The following is a 20,888-nucleotide window of genomic DNA, read 5'->3' as shown; positions in this document are numbered from 1 at the left end:
CATTTATCTCTCAGATATTAATGGAAGCAGTAAAAAAACTGCTTCTATAGAAAAATAGTAAAGTGCTCCGAAAAAGTATATCCTACTATCAACTTTAAATGTATACTGATTTTGCTAAGGGAGTCCCAAATAGTTTGTTTTTAAAAAATCTCTTTCCCAGATTGAAAATAATTCCATTAGAGGTAACAATGAAATATTAGAAATTTCCACATTGTCATATAATGATTCAATAAAAGAATAATAGGGCAAAATACTGATTTTCAAATATCTTGAAATTAGATAGTAGTAGTGGTGTACAGCTTTGGAATATACTAAAAATAACTGAATTAAAGATTTTTAAAGGATGAATAATTATGGTATGTTAATTACATCTCAATTTAAAACTACATTTTCAAAGTAAATTTTTATATCCTAAATATCACTTCAGTGTATGTTCCAAAGCTCTTTTTCTATAAACACTTCACTCATTTGAAGCTAATGTCTAATTTATGCACTCCAATAATTCAAGAAGAATGTTACACGGTTCATGTTACCTTAATAGTCAAAGAAAGTAGAACTTTAGACCCAAGTTCTTTAATCATAAAATCTACTTCTGTAAGGGTATGACGTAAAAACCAGAGGCTAAAACCATATAGAAAGAAATAACCATAATTACATGAATAAGTGAACTTTCCAGAGAAACTTGTAAAATATCACATATAAACCATAAAACAGAATAGATTTTCATTAAAAATTTTATTTAGAATATCTACATGGAAATTTAGTTACTATCAAGTTAAAAGAACATTAGTAATAGTTTTCAATCCTACCTGGTTCTGTCATCTGAGATTTTTGTATTAGAACATCTCTTATTTTCTCCACCCATAGATAAAGAATGCTTTCACCAATATTCTGTCTAAACAAAATTCAGGGGAAAAATTTGTTATTTAAAAAAAAATTCCTTCTCAAATTCAAGAAAATACAGACATATTTACAATCTAAGAAATTATATGCAATTTAGCCATGTCTTTTTAAAAAAAGAATTTATAAAAACAGATTTACTAACATTTGTTGGATGAGTATTTTATATAGATTGTTCATATCAACAACATTAAAAATTCCACCTGGCTCCAAAAATTAACATTGCTTACTTAAAATAAGCAGAGGAGCTGTAACCAAAGAAGGGAAAGAAAACTTCTGAACTTGAACTGGATGAAGTACATGGGTATAAATGCGATTTAGTTTCTGTCAGCATATATAGTTGCAATATTGATTGTTTTCTTTAACTCTTTGAACAATTTCAAACCAGTTATATGGCACATTTATCAACTGGTATAATTATTTCCACAAAGAAGAATGCAAAGCATTGGAGGAACTCCCTCAGAGAACAAACTGAAAAGACTTAAAAGATGATTAACAACGTTTTATTCACATTTTGTTTTTTTTTGTTTTTTTTTTCTTTTTTTTTGTTTTTTTTTCACATTTTGTTTTTAACAAAATATTCTGTTGCCCAAATTGATTCATTTTGGTTCCAAATAATGTCTAGTTCAGATAAATCCATCTCTAAGGGTCATTGAGAAAAAGAACATGTCGTGGTTCACGTACATGGAGTTATGTTAAATGATGACAACAGCAATAAAATAAAGGCCCCAGGTGCCTTTCAACTCTTTGGGGAATGACACTAATTTTAGCTAAGTGTCTGTTATGTGTGTTTAAAGCAACCACCATACTACTTCATAACAACACCTTACCTCCTTCCTCTGAAAGTTCCCCTTGAAACCACTATCTCTCATCATGCTACTCATCAGTACCCACCAAAGGAAACTTTCAAAACAAGCATACAGAAAAAAACAATATTGTTCTCAAATAATTATGTAGCCTCAAATTCTGCCCATCTCACCCTTAACTCCTTAGGCTAAACAATCCCCCGTGGGATCTAGTTACCTAAGATTCTTAGAGAGAGGAAAAGTCAACTTAAAAAGGTTTTAAAAATCTGAGAATGTTGGTTGAAGTTCTTTTAAACAATTTTCACTTCTAACCTTTCTTCTCAATAAGATTTAGAGGTATAGAAGGAAAAGTAAAACGTACTGAGTATATACAAAGCCTAAAGTTCATCATATGTGTCAACACATTTAATGCTCATAATTACCTAATGAAGTATTATTTCCCCATTTTACAAGTGAGAAAAAACTAGACCTAGAGAGATCAATTAACTTGTCTAAGTGTTTAGAAGCCCAGAGCCAGATGTGGATGCAGACTTACTCCAAAGTTCAACTGGCCCACTGCATTCTACTCTCCTATCAAGCAGCTGTGACCGGAAAGTAAGCCGTTGAACTCTGAGTCTGCTTCCTCATCTATAAAATAGAGACTTAAAGCATCTCATGTTACTTTACAGAAGCAGTTTATTTTCAAGAGAATCTTAATTCATTCAATATAACTTCAAGGGCCTCATCTCCACACCAGCCCTAAGGATATAATAGTCAATGAGAAAACTAGGTCCCTCATCTCAGTGTTTGTGATCATTATCCTTTAAAATTTATTGTTTCTAATTTATGTTTTTGTATGTAGTTTTCTCCATTTCCTAATCTCATTCTATTGACTTGTGCCCATCACCATCACCAAAAATAGTAATACTAGTATCTAGTGTTTATCTAGTGCAAACACTTACTATACAGAAGACAAGTAGAAAACACTTTGTTAGCTCACTTAATCCTCAAGCCACACTTTGAGGCAGGCAAATTATCCCTTGGTGAATATACATTCACATTCAGATTTGTTGTTGGGGAGGTGGGGGGAGCCGTGAAAACACCATGGAAGAATTTTCACAAGTAATAAATAACTTTTCCAAATAATAAAGAAGAAATTAAACCTAAACTCCAAATCTCCTCTCCACTGGTCCACGGCTTCCTGCAGAAAAATGTACAACAGCATTTCTGCCCAACATCAATTACTGAAACACTTCCTTCTTCTCGAGCATTTAACAAGACTTACTGAAATCCAGTGTAAAGAAGTTGTAGTGGATGTTAAAGGTTTCCTGAAGAAAATGAAAATTACTCTTTCCCTTGGAGCCCCAAATTCTATCACTAATGAGTTGGGCGGGGGGGTGGTTGTTTTATTTGTTGTTATTACTGCTGCATTTGTGTTTTCTCTTATAGGAAGAAACTGTTTTTTTCTTTGTTCTCAGATTTTAACTGTTCACTCTAGGATTTGGTGGTTTTCAGACTTTTGCCATTGCTGTAATGAAATCTCTTACAGAACCAGGAACTAAAACAGACAAAAGCGGAGAGTCCTCCTTCCTGTGCCTATCTATCTCATACCCTGCCCACAATGGGTCCTGGAAGAAGTCTGCTGAATCCTAAGGACTATGGCACAAAATTTAAAAATGACTCATTATAGAGATTCTGCACTCTTATTTATGAAATTAAATTACAGTAAATAGCTAAATAGAAAATGTCTAGGACAAAATTTGTTCCAAATTGAATGGAAGACCAACTTGGATTAAAAATAGATTTTAGAAGAGATATTTCATGAGTAACTATACTTAAATGACTATTATCCAATCCAGAACAAAACAAAGCTAAGTTATTTGTGACTCTACCTTTACTTGTGGCTCTAATTTTTATATCTTTAATTTTCTAATATTTATATTTGTTGATTTAAGGATAAAGCTACTAAAATATACTACTACGTTGTATGAACCTAGACAAAATCATTCAACCTGTCTGACTTTCCATCATCTCATTTTCAAAATGAAAAAATTGGATGAGATGATTCTTTTAATAACAAAAATAGGAGTTGCTATTAAATGGTGTTAATGTACATTACATGGATTATATCATTTAATCCTCACAATATTATTCTATCATCATCATTTTACAGATGAGAAATCAAACGGATTTGAAAACATCACATTATTTCAAAAACTGATTCAGAAGCCTGACCAAGACAGCCTAATCTCAGCTTTGCTAAACTTCAGATTGGTAGAACTTCCTGACTCTAGGCTCTGACTTTGTGTATTTTCTTTAGAAAACTTACTATCATAAATTTTTCCTTTGCTCCTTTGGAGCACATGGATATCTTTTTATAAGACTTTTATCAGTTTTATAACCTAGGAATGTCTTCCTCAAGGACCTGGGAACCATCCTTTTGAATTGTAATCATCAAGGAAGACAGCATCCCTTCTCCCAGTCTCTGTGGGAGTAGAGGAGTCTAACTGCCGATAAGCAACAATTAGCAAATACAGTTGGCCTAACCACAGAGAAACACATTTGCAACTCAAGAAATAACTTACTGTAAAAAAAAGAAATAACTTACTGTGCTTACATAGGTCACTGACTGACCTTCCCTCAACATCCTCATCACAGCCCTTATAAATTCTTCTGTTAAAGAAGAATGAAAACTGGTGCAGCCACTGTGCAAAACAGTATGGAGGTCCCTCAAAAAATTAAAAGTAAAACTACCCTGCAATCCAGGAATTGCACTACTGTGCACTTACCCAAAGGATATGAAGACACTACTATCCTTTCAAATTAAAGGATATATGTACCCTTATGTTTACTGTGGCATCATTTACAAGAGCCAAACTATGGAAGCAACAGAAGTGTCTATCAATAGGTGAATGGATAAGGAAAATGTGGTTTACATATACAATGGAAAATTATTTCACCATAAAAAAGAATGAAATCTTGCCATTTGCAACAACATGGATGGACCTAGGTTGTATAGTGCTAATCAAAAGAAGCCAGGGCAGCCCCGGTGGTTTAGCGGTTTAGCGCTAAAGGTATGATAAGCCGCCTTCAGCCCAGGGCATGATCCTGGAGACCTGGGATCGAGTCCCACGTCAGGCTCCCCGCATGGAGCCTGCTTTTCCCTCTGCCTGTGTCTCTGCCCCTTTCCCTCTCTATCTCTCTCTGTGTCTCTAATAAATAAATAAAATCTTCAGAAAACAAAAAAAAAAAAAGAAGCCAGTTAGAGACAAATACCATACGATTTCACTTATACGTAGAATTTAAGAAACAAAATAAATGAATAAAGGGAAATAAAAGAGGAATCAAAAAACAGTCTCCTAACTATAGAGAACAAACAGATGGCTACTAGAGAGATGGATGGACGGATGGGTAAAACAGGTGAAGGGGATTAAGAGTACACATAACTTGACGAACACTGAGTAATACATGGAAGTGTTGAATCACTGTATTATATGTCTGAAACTAATATAATATTCTATGTTAACTACACTGGAATTAAAATTTTAAAAATTCTCCTGGCAAGGGAAACAAAAGCAAAAATAAACTACTGGGACTACATCAAAATAAAAAGCTTCTACATAGCAAAGGAACAGTCAACAAAACTAAAAGGCAACCTATGTACGGTAGAAGATTTGCAAATGACATATCTGACAAAGGGTTAATATCCAAAATATATAAAGAATTTATAAAACTCAATATCCCTAAATAAATAATCCAATTTAAAAACGGGCAGAAGACATGAACAAGTACTTCTCCAAAGAAGACATTCAGATGTCAACACCAGACACATGAAAAGACGTTCAATAGCACTCAGCATTACAAAAATGCAAATCAAAACTACAAAAAGATTATCACTTGGGCAGCCCTGGTGGCTCAGCGGTTTAGCACCGCCTTCAGCCCAGGGCGTGATCCTGGAGAGCCAGGATCGAGTCCCGCATCGGGCTTCCTGCATGAAGCCTGCTTCTCCCTCGGCCTGTGTCTCTGCCCCTCTCTCTCTCTTTCTCTCTCTCATGAATAAATAAATAAAATATTTTTTAAAAAAGGATTATCAACCTTACAATAAATAAAATCTTTAAAAAAAAAAAAAAGATTATCACCTTACAGGTCAGAATGGCTAAAATCAAGAATACAAGAAACAAGTGTTGGTGAGGATATAAAGAAAAAGGAACACTCCTGCCCTCTTGGTAATGCAAATGGATGCAGCCACTGTGGAAAACAGTATGGAGGGTAGCCCGGGTGGCTCAGTGGTTTAGCGCTGCTTTCAGCCCAGGGCCTGATCCTGGAGACCCGGGATCAAGTCCTACGTCAGGCTCCCTGTATGGAGCCTGCTTCTCCCTCTGCCTGTGTCTCTGCCTTTCTCTCCCTCTGTGTCTCTCATGAATAAATAAATAAAATCTTTAAAAAAATAAAATAAAATAGTATGGAATTTCCTCATAAAGTTAAAAATAGAACTACCCTATGATCCAGTAATCACACTACTGGGTCTTTACCCAAAAAATTCAAAAACACTAATTTAGAGGGATACATGTACTCCTATGTTCATAGCAGCATTATTTACAATTGCCAAATTATGAAAGCAACCCAAGTGTATAAAGACAATGGGATAGGTAGATATAAATATAGATACAGGTATTTCCCCACTTACCAAAAGTTTGCATTATGCCAGTGCACTTTTACAAATGACCTATATTAGCAGCTGTTTTCACTAACCAAAAAAGCCTGAAGAGGATTTTCACTTTCACAAAAACAGCCAAAGACCTATACCAAACTTAGGTCTTTCACAAAAGTGAAGTGGTGTAACTTGAACATTCAGAAAGTGAGGGGTACTTTGTGTCATTTTGGCATTTGAAAGGGTTCATAGGGACACTCCACTTAGGCAGTGGAAAAAAATCTGTACTATAAAAAAAAGTTAATCTGTTTTCTTTTCTCTTAAACAACAGCAGTTAGTATGATGTTTGAGGTATTTTAAAATCTGTCATTTATCTTTTGTTTTATTAACATAATTATTTTCATATATTCAAAATATCCATATAAAATATTTCACTAAAAATAAGGTATGATAAGCCAACTAATCTATATCAATCATCAAATCCTAGTTTATATTCTTCAGTATTTAGCTGGTCATTCTTCATCATCCATTTTCCTGTTACTTTCATAAAAAGGCCTCCACCATCTCCCTGCTGAGATACAGACTGCTCTCCCTCTGGTGGCCCTTCCCTCAAACTCTTCAAGGCCCATCTCTCACACTGCCATACAAATCTGATTACATCACTCCTTATGCAAAATGCCTAGAGCCTACAAAATAATGCCCAAACTTCTTTCCCAACTTGCAGATTCTTTCTACTTATCCCTACCTAATCTATATACCTGGCATCTTCAACTATTTCCTAAACTCTGAAGATTGCTTCACACCCACATAATTTGCCCATGCAATTCCTTCTACCAGAAGAACTCTCCCCATTTGATTATCTGGCAAACACCATGCTCAGAAGTCTCCTTCACAATGGAACCCTTATTTATAACTTCAACCAGATAGTTTGTTGCTAAAATATCCTAAGTACTTGGTCCAGACCTCTTAAAAACGATGCCATTATATTGTATTGGTACACATTTATCTTTATTTTTAATTTTCAAACTCCTAACAGAGTGTCAGCATATAGGAGATATTCAATAAATGCTTACTGGAAAAACTGTTATTTTTCTGACTTCCTACTTTCCTACCTGAGTTCATCTGCCTATCTAGGCAAATATCAAATTTTACATACAAGATTATGCTAATGAAATCTCAATAGTGTTAAAATATTTAGAATATATTGAAACTATAAAAGTTAAGAACTATACTCATATATTTATGTACCTCATTTTAATTTTCAAAGACCAATAATATTTTTAATTTGCTGCCCCCTGCTGGATTTAGGGAAAAAATTAATTGAGGTCACAAAAGTTTTTTAAAAAAAGAGTGTTTATTTTTTGGGGTGCCTGGGTGGCCTACTAGGTCAAAGTGTCTCCCTTCAGCTCATGATCTCAGGACCTGTATCAGGCTCCCTGCTCAGGAGGGAGTCTGCTTTTCCCTCTCCCTATCCCTCTGTGCACTCGCACTCTCTCTCAAAAACATAAATCTTATTTTAAAAAGTGTTCATTTTTATTCAGACCATATGTGTGAAATTAATGCTATTGGATAGGGGTTATTCAAGCACTTTTAATAAGCAAGACAGGGGCAGCCCAGGTGGCTCAGCGGTTTAGCGCTGCCTTCAGCCCAGGGTGTGATCCTGGAGACCTGGGATTGAGTCCCACATTGGGCTCCCTGCATGGAGCCTGCTTCTCCCTCGGCCTGTGTCTCTGCTTCTCTCTCTCTTTCTCTTTCTCTCTCTCTCTCTCATGAATAAATAAATAAAATATTAAAAAATAATAAGAAGAAAAAAGACAGTATAAACCATATTGCATCTATAAAACAAACTGCAGGGATCCCTGGGTGGCGCAGTGGTTTGGCGCCTGCCTTTGGCCCAGGGCGCGATCCTGGAGACCCGGGATCGAATCCCACGTCGGGCTCCCGGTGCATGGAGCCTGCTTCTCCCTCTGCCTGTGTCTCTGCCTCTCTCTCTCTCTCTGTGACTATCATAAATAAATAAAAATTAAAAAAAAAAAAACAAAAAAAACTGCAATTTCTGATCTTTCCTAATTTTAAAATAGCTCAACTGAACAAGTTAGGGAGAACAGTAAACTGTGTTCTATGGGAGGGTATCTCTTGGTAAAAGTGGGATTTTTGAATAGAAAAGAGGAAAATGGGAATCCATTTCTGAGTATGTGACGTTGTGCATAGGTAGGAAAAAAAATCTGATGAGTATGATCAACATGATAAAAACCCAAATAAGGGAAGATTTTCAAGAAAGAGGAACTTCAACACCAGTAAAAACTCCAGAGGTCAAGTAAGATAAGAACTAAAAAATGACCATAAAATGTATAATTAAAACAACATTGGTGAACAAAGTTGCAGTATATTTATCCTATTCTACTTTAAATGGGAAGATAAATTGGTAAATAAGCATAAATAAAGGATTACAGAAAGAAATGTGCTGTGGGCATAAAAGTCTGAGTGACTACTAAAGTTACAGAAAGTTATCAGAAAACGTTTAACTGAGGAAATAAATACTTATATGCTGAGGTCATCCTTTATTGATTATGTTCTTGATTACTTTCAGAGTCAAATGTACAACTGGGGACTCAAGGAAGACCATACTTCACCTAGGTGGGAATGAACAGAATCAATTCCATAAAGACTTACCCTATTTTAATTAAATATTTTGGGAGGAAAAGAAACCTGGATGTACTGGAAAAGGGAAAGGGGTACTCTCACTGTACCAAAGGGGGTGGCCACTTAGGACATATACAACAATCTTTACCAATTTCTGCATTACAGTGAAACTGACATTATAGAACATTATTTATTTTACTAAAATAGAATCTCTCACTATAATTAATCCAACTCACAGACACCTGCTCTTGACTATTGCATTAGCTTCCTAACCAATGCCATACACATCTATTTTTGCTCCCCCTTGATCAGTTCTCTGCACAGAAATAGAAAGGTGTTTTCAAAAAGGAATTTTATCATGGCATCACTCCACTTAAAAAATCTCTGGTTCTGGGGCACCTGGGTGGCTCAGTCAGTTAAGCGTCTGTCCTCAGCTCAGGTCATGATCCTGCGGTCCTGGGATCAAGTCCCGCATCGGGCTTCCGGCTCAGTGTGGAGCCTACTTCTCTCTCCCTGCCCCCTGCTCTGCTCTCTCTCTCACATAAATAAATAAAATCTTTAAAACACACACACACACACACACACACACACACACACACACACACACAAAACAAAAAACCTCTGCTTCTTGGGGTCCTCAGACAAAGACAACAATCCTTAACATGACCTACAAGACTGCATGATCGTACCTCACCAGATCATTTTCCTGCTATGCTCCCTTCTCTCCACTCCTCTCTCTCTTCCCACTTCACACCACCAGGCTTTAAGTCCTGAAATGTGCCAAGCTCCTTGACATAGAGCTTTTTGCACATGTTGTACCTTTCACCAGAGTGATCTTCATCTTAGTAACTCAGCTCAAATCAAACAAGCCATCCCTGACTTCCTACACTAGGTCAGGTCCGGTTTCAAACTCAATTAGCACTGCATATTAATATCTTTTTTTACAGAAGTAATTAGAGCTACAAAAATGTTATGAGTGAGTAATCTCTCTCCTACAAGTAAGTTCTAAATGCCATGAAACAGGGACCATTTCTGTTTTTCTGCTAGCTATGTGTACCCAGAACCTAGTACAGTACCTGCCACGTAGTATTTGTTGATTGAATGAAAGAGTGAAAAATACAGCATATCGATAGACTCTCATTCTTATGACCTAGTACAAGATTCTACTATAACCAGTCTCATTCAACATAGCCTGTGAAAATATCAAAACGCGAGCACTATCTCTGAATTTACTTTCACAATTTGGTGTTTTTATAGCTATTAGTTCTGAATTATTATTACTGTATTTTCATATCTAAGTAGCAGTCCTATCAAATGTCTACATAAAATTATATAACCAAACTTTCAAGGACTCTTCAAATGCATTCTTTTTGTTAATGGAAATGTAGTTTAACAAAAAGTTTAGAAAAGGCCTTAACATATCACAGTTCCAACAAAAGCCCACAGTAAAAATCACAAATAGGATTTTTTAAAATCACCTGTTACTTACATATATATTTCCTCAAGGCTATTCGATAAATCTGCACGTTCTTGCCCTTTAAGCCAAGGAGCACTAAGATTAAATAAAACACAATGAAGACTATTCAAGGACTGTGTTGATATCTCAAATTACTGATTGCATTATAAATTATTTAACTTTTAAAAAGTTGCCTACTTTCATTAAAATAATCATTAGTTATACTCTACAAATCTATACAGTTCCAAAATGCTTTCATTGGCAATAACTCATTTTTCCTTACCAGAAAACATGATGATGGCAACCCCAATATTATTCAATTATAATATGGTTTAAAAGACAGAGGTGAGTTCAAGGGTATTATAAACCTGTCCAGGTTTACATAAGTGGCAGAACAAGTTACAGAATACAAATTTCCAGATTCTTAGTATTTGCTACACTATCAGGAGTTCCTAATTTTTTCTAAATGGTGTCTCAAAAACAACTTTAACAAACAGAATGCCCTGAAAAGGGCATTTATGTTTACAAGCATTCTAAAATTATATATATAATTTTCAATAAATTATTGAATTTTTTATTCAATAAATAATTAAAAATTACAGAACCATTATTAATAGCAAATTTTATTGCTGTTTTAAAACACAAAAAATTATCCCACTGGTAGGTAAAGATTTCAATAACTGAGATTTAATGGAATTGTGTTCACACAAGTTTATACAACTTAACAAGCCAAGTAGGCAAAGTGGATCAAACATTACTTGGGATCAACAGGTCAGGACTCATTAAGATTAAGCTTGGGCTGCTAAGAGTATAGTCTTCTACAGCAATGGGCAGGGAGAAGTACCAGAAGCACCATGGGTAATTCTGGAAGGCAAGCAGTTTTAGGCAGGGGCATGTCCAAGAACTATGGCTAGGTCAGTAGAACTAGGTTAGGACAAAATCTAGATTACCAGGTTGTAAAGATTTCCCTCCCTATCTCTAAAGACAATTCAGTAGCTATTTTACCCCTGTGAACCCTGTGATTCTCTTTTATACTAAGTACATTCTGCAATGTTTTTATATAATTTAATTTTTTATTTAAATGTTCTCCACCAAGTACAAAAGATGTTCTTAATTTCTATATATATTTTGATAAGAAAGTATGTTATATAAACACAATGTATAGTATAGAGAAATAATTTTTTGAAGTATAATCTTTTTATAAAATTATAAATGTAGAGCTTACTTCAGTTGATAAATAGGTGGAGCCGTTCCTGGGTATTCATTTGGTAGCATCACCTATAAATCAGTTTAAAAACAAATCTGTTTATACTTCATCATGGCCCCAAAATAACAATACTTATAAAGCTAGTCACTTGACAAATTTCTTACTTGCCAAACTTAAAAACAAAACCACTATTTTGTTCAATCTCAGGAGAGAATTCCCTCCTATTTATACCTACATATTAAATATGTTGTTAATGATGTCTATATTTTAAGGAAGAGCACATTTTTTTGCAGAGAAAGCATACAAGCAATGAAAATTAGGAAATAAGGGTGGGGAGGAGAAAGACAGAAGGAAAAAAAGGCCTGGAAATTGGGGCATTATACCCTAACCCCAAATGAATAGAGTGGCATTATAGTGCGTTCCTCGTATTTTTCTGAAGTACTCCCCAAAATCCTATTAAGTACTGTTAAACACATTAAATAGCTCATGTTTTATAGAAACCCATATACATTTGTTCTCAAATCAGTATTATTATAAAAACAAATACCGACAGAAACTTTCATGTTGAAAGTATGTGTTGTCATCAAAGAATAAGCATTAACACAGAAAACCACACTGATCTTGTCATTTATCTGTCTTAACCACAACTGATTCTCAGTTAATAAGGAAGTATCTGCTTTATGAAGTCTTTTAAATTACTAACCTATTCTTCCTCTTAAACGTTCGTCATCTTTTCAGGTTTAAACCCTCTCCTATTAAGTGGACAGAACAATGAAAGGAAGTGAAACTCAGCCTGTCACTGGTATGTTAAGAATACTTAATTAAAATAACTGGGATTGAAAAGACTATCAATTGAAGCGTGTCTTGGGAATGACCAGAGATTTAATTACCCATATGTTTAGACAATCAATCGTTAACAAAAGCCAACAGCAAAAAAAAAAAAAAAAAAAAATTCAGAAATCACAGGTTGGTCACTTAAGAGGAATACAGTATTAGTCAAACAGCGTCAATGTTGTAACTGGAAAACGGCTATAGAGAAGGGGAAAAAAAATACCTGCAAGCAAAGGGTCCACTTGGGGTCATCTATATCGTCGCTAATTCTAATACAAAATATTTTGGCACAGTCATCAATAACACACCATTCCTCGCCATAGATAGCTGCCATTGCTTCAATTTCCTCATTCTGAAAGAATTGATGGAAGGACAAGTCAATGATTGTGCATGCCCTAAAAGCCTGAGTTTTCCTTTCCTCGTTTATAAAGTATTTGCATTTCATATTACTAGCCTGGATGAAGGATCCCTGAAAAGAACAGCGCCAAAGGGTCTTAGCACCGGGTCACCATGTTCCACTCAAGGCGTGGTTGCCAGATACCATTGCAAGGAGCGTAACCAGCCTTGCTGTGCACATCACTGTGCTTTCGGCTGCCACTGAGCCAAAATATATATATGCATTCCCATATGCTATAGCAAGATTTACAAGTAGAAAGAAAAATACATCTTCTCTGCTTCACCTTTTCTTAGCAGGTAATCCTCACTCCCACTCCCCAATAGCGTCGCTACATACTAGCCCTATATTCCTACTCAGTTATCTCGGTTCTTTTTGTTTGTTTGTTTTGGATTGGGGCACAGGGCTGGGTGGTTGTTTTGTTGGGGTTTTGTTCGGTAATCAAACCCTAAAAACATTTCGGAAATCATTCTTTTCGTTCGGGGTTAAAAAAGAAAAATTACAGTGAGAAATGGGAAGCAAAGTATGCAACTTGGTACCATCTCATTTTGTCCTCGCAGCCCAGCAGGAAAAGTTTTAAGAGCATCCCCGTGAGCCACGCACGGGGGAAGGGGGGGGGGGCTCAATATCAAGAGGAGTAAGATCTAGGGGGCCCTCAAGGAATTCCAGGGGCTGTGTTATTATTGCCCATTTTGCAAAGGCTGAATCCGGGGATAAGTAGCTTGTCCAAGGTGACCCGACGGCGACAGGGCAAAAGGCAGAACCCGGATTTCTGTCTCCAGCCCAGAGCATGCTCAGTCGCGTGCTGATGGTTGACGAGGACGCCGTCCGAGGAGGCAGGCCGAGCCGCCGAAGCCCGGGAAAGGCCGGCCGAGGGGGGCTATGGGCGGAGAACAGGCGCAGGGAAAAGGGAACGCGGGGCAGCAAACGGCGCGCCTGGCGGCCCGGACGCTGCCGGCGAGACCCGCGGCGGCCCCGTGCAGAGGCCCCCTCAGCGGAGGAGGCCCGGGGCGGCGAGGCGAGGCCGAGCCCAGCCTGGAGGTCGGCGCCCCGCCGGGCCCTCACCTGCCTCTGGTCGCTCCCTGCGTCCCCCTCAGCCATGTGGCCCCGGGAGCGGCCGAGCGGCCGCCGCCAGCCCAGGTCCGGAGCGTGGGGGCGGGGCGCTGCGGCGGCGAGCGAAGCGCGGGCTGCGGCGCGGTGCGACCCGGAACCGCACCCCGGGCCGCGCCGCGCGCTCCGCATCTGCTTCCGGGTGCGGGCCAGGTGGCCCGAGGGGCTCTAGCGCCCGGGGCTCCCCGCCCGGCAGTCGGCCGCCGCTCTCCCGCCCCTTGGCGGCCGCCCGGGGAAGCCGTCCAGCGACGGAGGAGGCAGGGGGCCTTCTGGGCTCCGTGTGCCGGAAATCCCGGGGCTGGGGGCTTCAGCTCGCGCACTGCGGCCGCGGGACCCCGTCACCCCGGGAGGCAAAGGCGAGGCGGACTTAGCGCCACGTCCCACGGGGGAGCTCCACCGCAGCCCGCAGCCCAGACTCGTCTTTGCATTTCAAGGCAGGGGTTTCTTTGTTTTGGGTTTAAAAAAAAAAAAAAAAAGTATTTTAAGGGATTTTGTCTAATCTGGGCAAGGACGGGTTTGATTTACCAAAACCAAGAGAACAAGAGAGCAGGCTGCATTTTGAAAGCTTGTGGGAAAACTTACCCACTCGCTGTTTTATTGTGATAGCTTTTGAGGTTTGTTGAGTTGGTGTTTTTTTTTTTTTAAGATTTTATTTATTCATAAGAGAGAGAGAGAGGCAGAGACTCAGGCAGAGGGAGAAGCAGGCTCCATGCAGGGAGCCCGACGTGGGACTCGATCCCGAGACTCCAGGATCACGCCCTGGACTGAAGGCAGGCGCTAAACCGCTGAGCCACCTGGGCTGCCCGGGTTGGGTGTTTTTTTTTTTTTTTTTTTAAGCGTTCTCAAACATTTGCCTGAAACCAACTTGTGTACAAAACAAAACGATGACAAGGGTCGTTAATTCATTATACAGAAAATTTGGATCAGTTTGCGGCAGTTGTTCTTCACCCGAACCCCAAAGCACACATCCCAGTGCACTCGTTGTGAATTGTACGGATGCCTTAATCAAGCCACTTAATCTCTCATTCAACAGGTATTTTGTCTCCTTCACAAAGACTCAGAATATTACATCTCTCTTTTATCTTCCTTAACCATGGGCATGTTTTAATTCCCCGAGGAGGAATCGTAGAGTTCATTTAAGGGTGCAGTGTTTAAACACCTATAAAGAATTCCGCCCAAATTACTTTGAGGGGATCTTAGTGAGCCTTGTGGATTGATTAATTCAACAGACATTAATTAGGTACTTCTAAGTTTTGGAGATGTGTTTTCAGACATCATGCATTGCCTTGAAGGAGTGAAGATGCAAAGCAACAAAAGTAAGTCAAGATTATAATAGACTAGAATTGTGCCCTGTTGTGTTAGCACAAAGAAAGACTATCCATCCAAATTTTACTGGGATTCTTGTTCTGGAGAATGCTTGAACTGGGTTACAAAAGAATAGGTAAAGGTTAGCTAATTGAAGAAGAGGAGAATAGTTGTTCCAGATGGTGAGAAAATATTGGCAGAAAAATTATGGCCTATTTAAGGAACTCCATATCTCTGACATCATAGCTGTTCACCTACTCTTGTCACATGCCTTACATAATACCTTTCTGATTGCCTCCATAAATCTGCACATGTGCATTTATTTTGGTTCCAAGAGACTTGGAAGGCTTTAGCCCTCTGTGAGGTTAATCACATTTCCTCCAATTGATTTGGGCAATGTGTTTTTCTTCCATCTGGAGGTAAGGCAGTTTCAAGCCCCTCCTTCCAACCAAGTTGGGCCCCAAAGTCCATGGTGCAGCCGGGCTATCATGGTATTTCTCTACTAGGTGAGGAATTTGCCTGGAAGTGCTGAGGGGTTTGGCCACCACGCATCTCCAGATTGCCTGAAACTCTGCAATTAGCATCCTGTACTACCCAGACATCCATGTGTTGTTAAATGGCTTTCTTCCTTTGCTCTAACTCTTCCTTTATTGACTTCTTCATATTTCTTACAGCTTTTGTTGCATAAAATAGTTTTTTTAAAAAGTCATAGAATCCTTTCTTCAATGAAAGCTTATGTAAAACAAGTTAGGTCATGGCGGAAAAGAGCATTGATGAGTCTGAAGTCCCAATTACCCAGCAACCCTCCGTCCCAGTGGCCCCTCAAAGACTTTAAGCCCAAATTTGAAAACTACAAAAATATAACTGAAAACAAGGCACAGCACAACTTAAACTTCTAAACAAAGTACTCTAAATCCAGTTTATTTTACATAGTACCTCTTTTCTCACCAAATATCACAGAAACTCTTCCACATCCAAACAGCAAATACTGGTGATTCTGATTCCTATATCCCTTAATGTTCTTCATATCTTACTTCCCTGTCTTTCTGATTCCATCTGGACTCTCTTCAAGTTATCCTCCTCACATCTGCCAGAGTAATCATTCACAGTGTGAGAGTGATCATGTTTTTTTTCTTGAAATCCTTCACTTGTTCCCCAAAGCTTTCATGATAATGCTTCAGCACCTTAATACACAAGGTATGTTCCTGGTAACCTCTCTATATTCCACTTCTCCAGTGAGACCAAGCTAATTTGCATTTTCATTGATGAAAGATCTCATAACTTAAAAAAAAAGTGTGAAAACAGCTATTTTATACAATAAACACTGTATAGAACTGAGCTAAGATATACAAAGACATCAGTGACTAGAGTAAAGGAAGAGAACAGATGTGTCTAGCAATAGTGGGCAGGTACCTGGTATTAGAGTGATAATTGCCGAAGGCTTTAGTGACCTAGAGGAGAGGCATGTGGCCAGATCCCACAGGATTCTGACCTAGAAGAGATGGGATGACTGGCTGCACCAGAGCTTCTATGTAGGGTGGACTTGAGTGCAGTATGGTTGGTAGGAGAAATTTGCTTGACATTTTTTTGCTTAAGGTTAAGAAACATAAGCTGAATCAAATAATTGGAGAGGAGAAGAGAGGTTATTGAGGGATAAACGGTCAAAGCCCTCCCTTGGTACCAAAAATGAATGCATATAGATACAGAGATGATATAGCAATGCTCATTAGGTTTTGTATATAGATATAGAGATCATATAGCAATGATCATTAGGTTTTGCAAGCAGTGTGACAGAATGAGATTGAAAACTGACACTAGAGGAGAATGAGCTATGTGAATGGGGAAAAAAAAAAACAACCCTAAGCTGGAAGTGCATATATCTGATTATAAGAGATGGCTGCCACATCAGGTGAGGAATTAACCTTTAAAAGGTTCTCTATAAACTTACTTAGACGGTTCATATAGGGCTCTTCCATTCTCTAGGACCTTTATACTCACAGTGAAGTCTGCAGACCAACAGCATGAGAACCTGCTGGAAGTACAGACATTTAGGTCCTACCCAGACCTACTGAATCTGTATTTTAATAAGATTTCCGGGTGATGTGTATGTACATTTTGAAAATCTTGTGTGACAACCAAGAAAGGGCCTCTTCTACCTTGGAGAGCAGGGGGAATCATTTGACTGAAGGCCCCAGCTACTGTGCTATAAGCTCCATTACTACACTTGCACTGAGGCTGTGCTTTTCATGGGCTGCTTTCAGCAAAGCATGAGGTGGAGCTACTCAAACTGGCCCATTCTTAGGAGACAAGAATCTGCTGATGGGGAACTTAGGCTCCATGGTTCCCCCAAAGCCGTGGTGAACTTTCCTTAGAATCAGTGCCACATGACTTTCCTCGTCCTTCCATTTCCCCATTCACTTAAGGTCAGGTTTGTATCAGTTTGATGTTTCTCTGAGCCTCTTCAGGCTCCCTTCCTATTTTCTCTGACAGGTATTTCTCCCAATAAATTCTCTGCACATTCAACCTCTTTTTTTTGGGAGGTCTGCCTCTCCAGGATCCAGAGGAACACAAAGTGCCTTAGGATACGTTGTAATACAGCGGAATTCTGCCCATAGCAACTGACTCATATAGTAATTTCTGTTTCTGAACATTTTTTCTTAGGGAAATATGTCCTTAAAATATTTAAGAAACAAAACACAAAACATGTTGGCACACTAATAAGAATCTCTCCCTTATTCTCTGCTTATCTTCTGCTCCCAGCTATTGAAAGCTAATGTGGCAGACTACAGGCCAGTGAATGCCTAAGTTATAGGTCCTGTGTTCCATTAATTTGTGTTCTGCCACGGAGTTTGACCAAATATGGCCCAGAAAAGTGATAAAGGTACAAAGGAAGATGAGCATGCTGGATGTTAAAATACAAGTCATATGGAGAAGTTCTGCCAAAGAAATAGTCAAGGAGGGGGTCCCTGGGTGGCTCAGCGGTTTAGCACCTGCCTTCATTCAGCCCCGGGTGTGATTCTGGAGACCTGGGATCGAGTCCCATGTCGGGCTCCCTGCATGGGGCCTGCTTCTCCCTCTGCCTGTGTCTCTACCTCTGTGTGTGTGTGTGTGTGTGTCTCACGAATAAAAAAATAAAATCTTCTTTAAAAAATAAGGAAACAGTCAAGATTAGCAAGCGATTGGGAAAGGGAGAAAAATCCTTGAATATTATGATGTCACCATAAGTAACACTGCAACCTGGCAAGATTAGCTGGCAGTGGTGCAGTCACCAAAAAATGGTGGTGCCAGGCATTTCCTGACTTCAGGAGACTTGAAGGGAATGGAAGGGTAATGTGTAATGTGCAGTGCTGGAGTTCATCCACCATGGAACTGTGCCATAAGGATCCTGACAGCACCAATTCAGTCAGCACTCCCATTTCTGAAATAGGAAGCCCTGTCTCCTGATGAGGTGTGCCACCACTTCAACGACCTAGGACGGTGGTTGATTTCCCAGTAACAGTGTGTACAAGTGTGTATGCCACAGAAATTAATCCTTCAGTATCACGTAGTCAAGGGGAGAAGGTGTGTAATCAAGTTTATCATCACTGTGCTAAACACACGTCATCTGATAATTTTATGTTAGATTTTTCAGAGCCCTTTATATTCTGTGCAATATAAATCTCCAAGAGAGGACAACAGTATTCAGCTTTTCACAAAGAATTTGACTAAGGAATCCCTCCTTACTACTCCCAACTACCTAAAATCTTGGAGCAGTAGCATTTACTAGACCACTCTTTAATAAGCACTACCTTCACTTAGCCTCATACCCCATGTCCTCCTGGTAACAGCAGTTCAAGGTTATGGTTATACCAATTTCTCTTCCAGTATTAAGGAGGGCCTAAAAAATACTAGCTCTGACTTTTTGAGTATTTTCTTTCCAAGAAGCCTCTTTGTAATGAATAGATTTCTAGGAGGGATGACTACCAGTTCTATTGTTAATTACCTGTTAAAACCTTAGGAAGGATTGAGTTATAGACTGGCGCCGCCATGTCTGGACCCTAAGCCCCCCCGGGGGGCCTTCCCCCACTCAGCAGGTACCAAGGACCCCAGGATGCCCCAGAACCAATGGCAGGTCCTTCTGGCCTGCATGCCAGGACTTGGTCACTTCCCTGTGTTTCCTCCAGGAAACAGCAGAGGGGCTGGTACAGCCCCCTGCCCGGGGCACCCACACCCTGGGGCCCTGCTCAGAGCTGAAGGCCTTGGAGACGCTGAGACCCTTGCCTCTGGCAAGGAATGCCAAGAACATGCTGACCCCAATCAGCCAGCCGAGCTGCAGCTTGGGGCCCCCCGGAGGCTCCCCCAGCCCCTGCAGCCCTATCCTGGAGGAGGCCCTGGAAGCAGTCAAAGCCCCACTGGGGCGCTGAGAAAGTGGACCCCCAGTTCGAAGTTCCAGATAAAGCTGGATTCCAGCCTACAGATCATACCCAGCTATAGCTTGGCCTGCAGTAGCCGTGCTCAGGCTCCCTCTACAGGTCCTGCTGGGGGCCCTGAGGTCAACTGAGGAGGCACGGAGGCCCTGGGGCCATAGTGCTGTGCTTCTTGTAGAACCCAGAGGACCCCACTCTGGAGAGATGCCGAAGATGGGACCCCTCTCTGCAATGCCTGTGGTACAGATACAAGAAGTATGGCACCCGCTGCTCCAGCTGCTGGCTGGTGTCCAGGAAAAGTGTCCAGCCCAAGAAGTTATGTGGCAGATGTGGGGTGTCCCTGGGCCCTTCCTAGATCCCTAGTGGGAATAGGAGTAAGCCCAAGGCGAAACCTTCCTCAGCATTGTGCACGTTGACACTGCCTTAGCGCATGCCATATCCATGTTTTACTTCCTTACCCCTTACAGGACACCTCCGATTTCTTTTCCTCTAAAAGCTTTTCTTGATTAGAAGTAGAAAATGAGAATTAGCTCCCCCTACCCCAAAATCAGTGTTCAAAAAGATGATGTACTTGAAATTGAAAAATGTTTTAAAATGCAAGTTATCTGTTTTTTCCTCTGATGGGAATGTTATTCCCCCAATTTTCAAATGACTCTATTCCCTTATCTCTCGGTTCTCCATACAATGACACCTCTTCATCAAGGACTTGCCTGACCATCCTAACTAAAGAATTGTTCCCTCTCCCTCTTGATGTCCATTAACCAAAGACTACTGGGAACACACTGCAATCCAAGAAAGTTGGGCTTTGAGGTGTTCCTGCCAGCAAGCAGGAGATTGCACACCTTGGCAAAACATGAGACATCTCAGTAAGAAAGTCTACAGTGGGGCTTATTAAGGGCTTTGGCTTGCATTCAAGGAAGTCGGATTTACTCTGGATTGGAGGCTATAAGGAAAGGAGAGTCATTCTATGATCGGGTATCTTAATGAATCTTCTCTTGGAAGCAGAAGAAGCAGAGTACAGCTAAAGCTGCAGTTAGTAAAGAAGGAGCATTCACTCATGGTAGCTGGGAGAGGGGCTGTTTGTCATTGTAGTGGTTTGCCCAGAGTATTTGGTTTTGTCTATGCTTAGACATGATCATAGAGTAAGTAGTCTTTTTGTTGTTGTCTCATCACGATGGCAGAGTGACCTTATCTTATGTT

The 20,888-nt window shown here is 39.6% G+C and overlaps 1 protein-coding gene and 1 pseudogene across 3 annotated transcripts in view; one reads left to right on the top strand and one right to left on the bottom strand.

Moving 5' to 3' along the window:
• The window catches only part of IMPACT (impact RWD domain protein), a 29,496-nt gene extending 15,412 nt beyond the window's left edge, over window positions 1-14,084 (bottom strand). For 2 of the 3 annotated variants that reach the window (XR_005990319.1, XM_041771663.1), the window contains exons 1-5: window positions 13,933-14,083; window positions 12,697-12,825; window positions 11,661-11,713; window positions 10,469-10,531; window positions 810-895 (exon numbers count right to left, since the gene is read on the bottom strand). Coding sequence is in view for 2 of the 3 variants with exons in the window: in XM_041771663.1 (XP_041627597.1) it covers window positions 810-895; window positions 10,469-10,531; window positions 11,661-11,713; window positions 12,697-12,825; window positions 13,933-13,968 (367 nt within the window). In the remaining variant the exon portion in view is untranslated. Of the gene's footprint in view, window positions 1-809; window positions 896-10,468; window positions 10,532-11,660; window positions 11,714-12,696; window positions 12,826-13,932 lie in introns of all 3 variants that reach the window. The other variant, XM_041771678.1, reaches the window with a different exon arrangement.
• LOC121487418 lies at window positions 13,967-20,043 on the top strand (annotated as a pseudogene).
• The last annotated feature ends 845 nt before the right edge of the window (window positions 20,044-20,888 follow it).

Source organism: Vulpes lagopus, chromosome 1 (genome assembly GCF_018345385.1).
Source record: "Vulpes lagopus strain Blue_001 chromosome 1, ASM1834538v1, whole genome shotgun sequence".
Taxonomy (NCBI): Eukaryota; Metazoa; Chordata; class Mammalia; order Carnivora; family Canidae; genus Vulpes; species Vulpes lagopus.
This window is presented reverse-complemented; position numbering and strand designations above follow the sequence as displayed.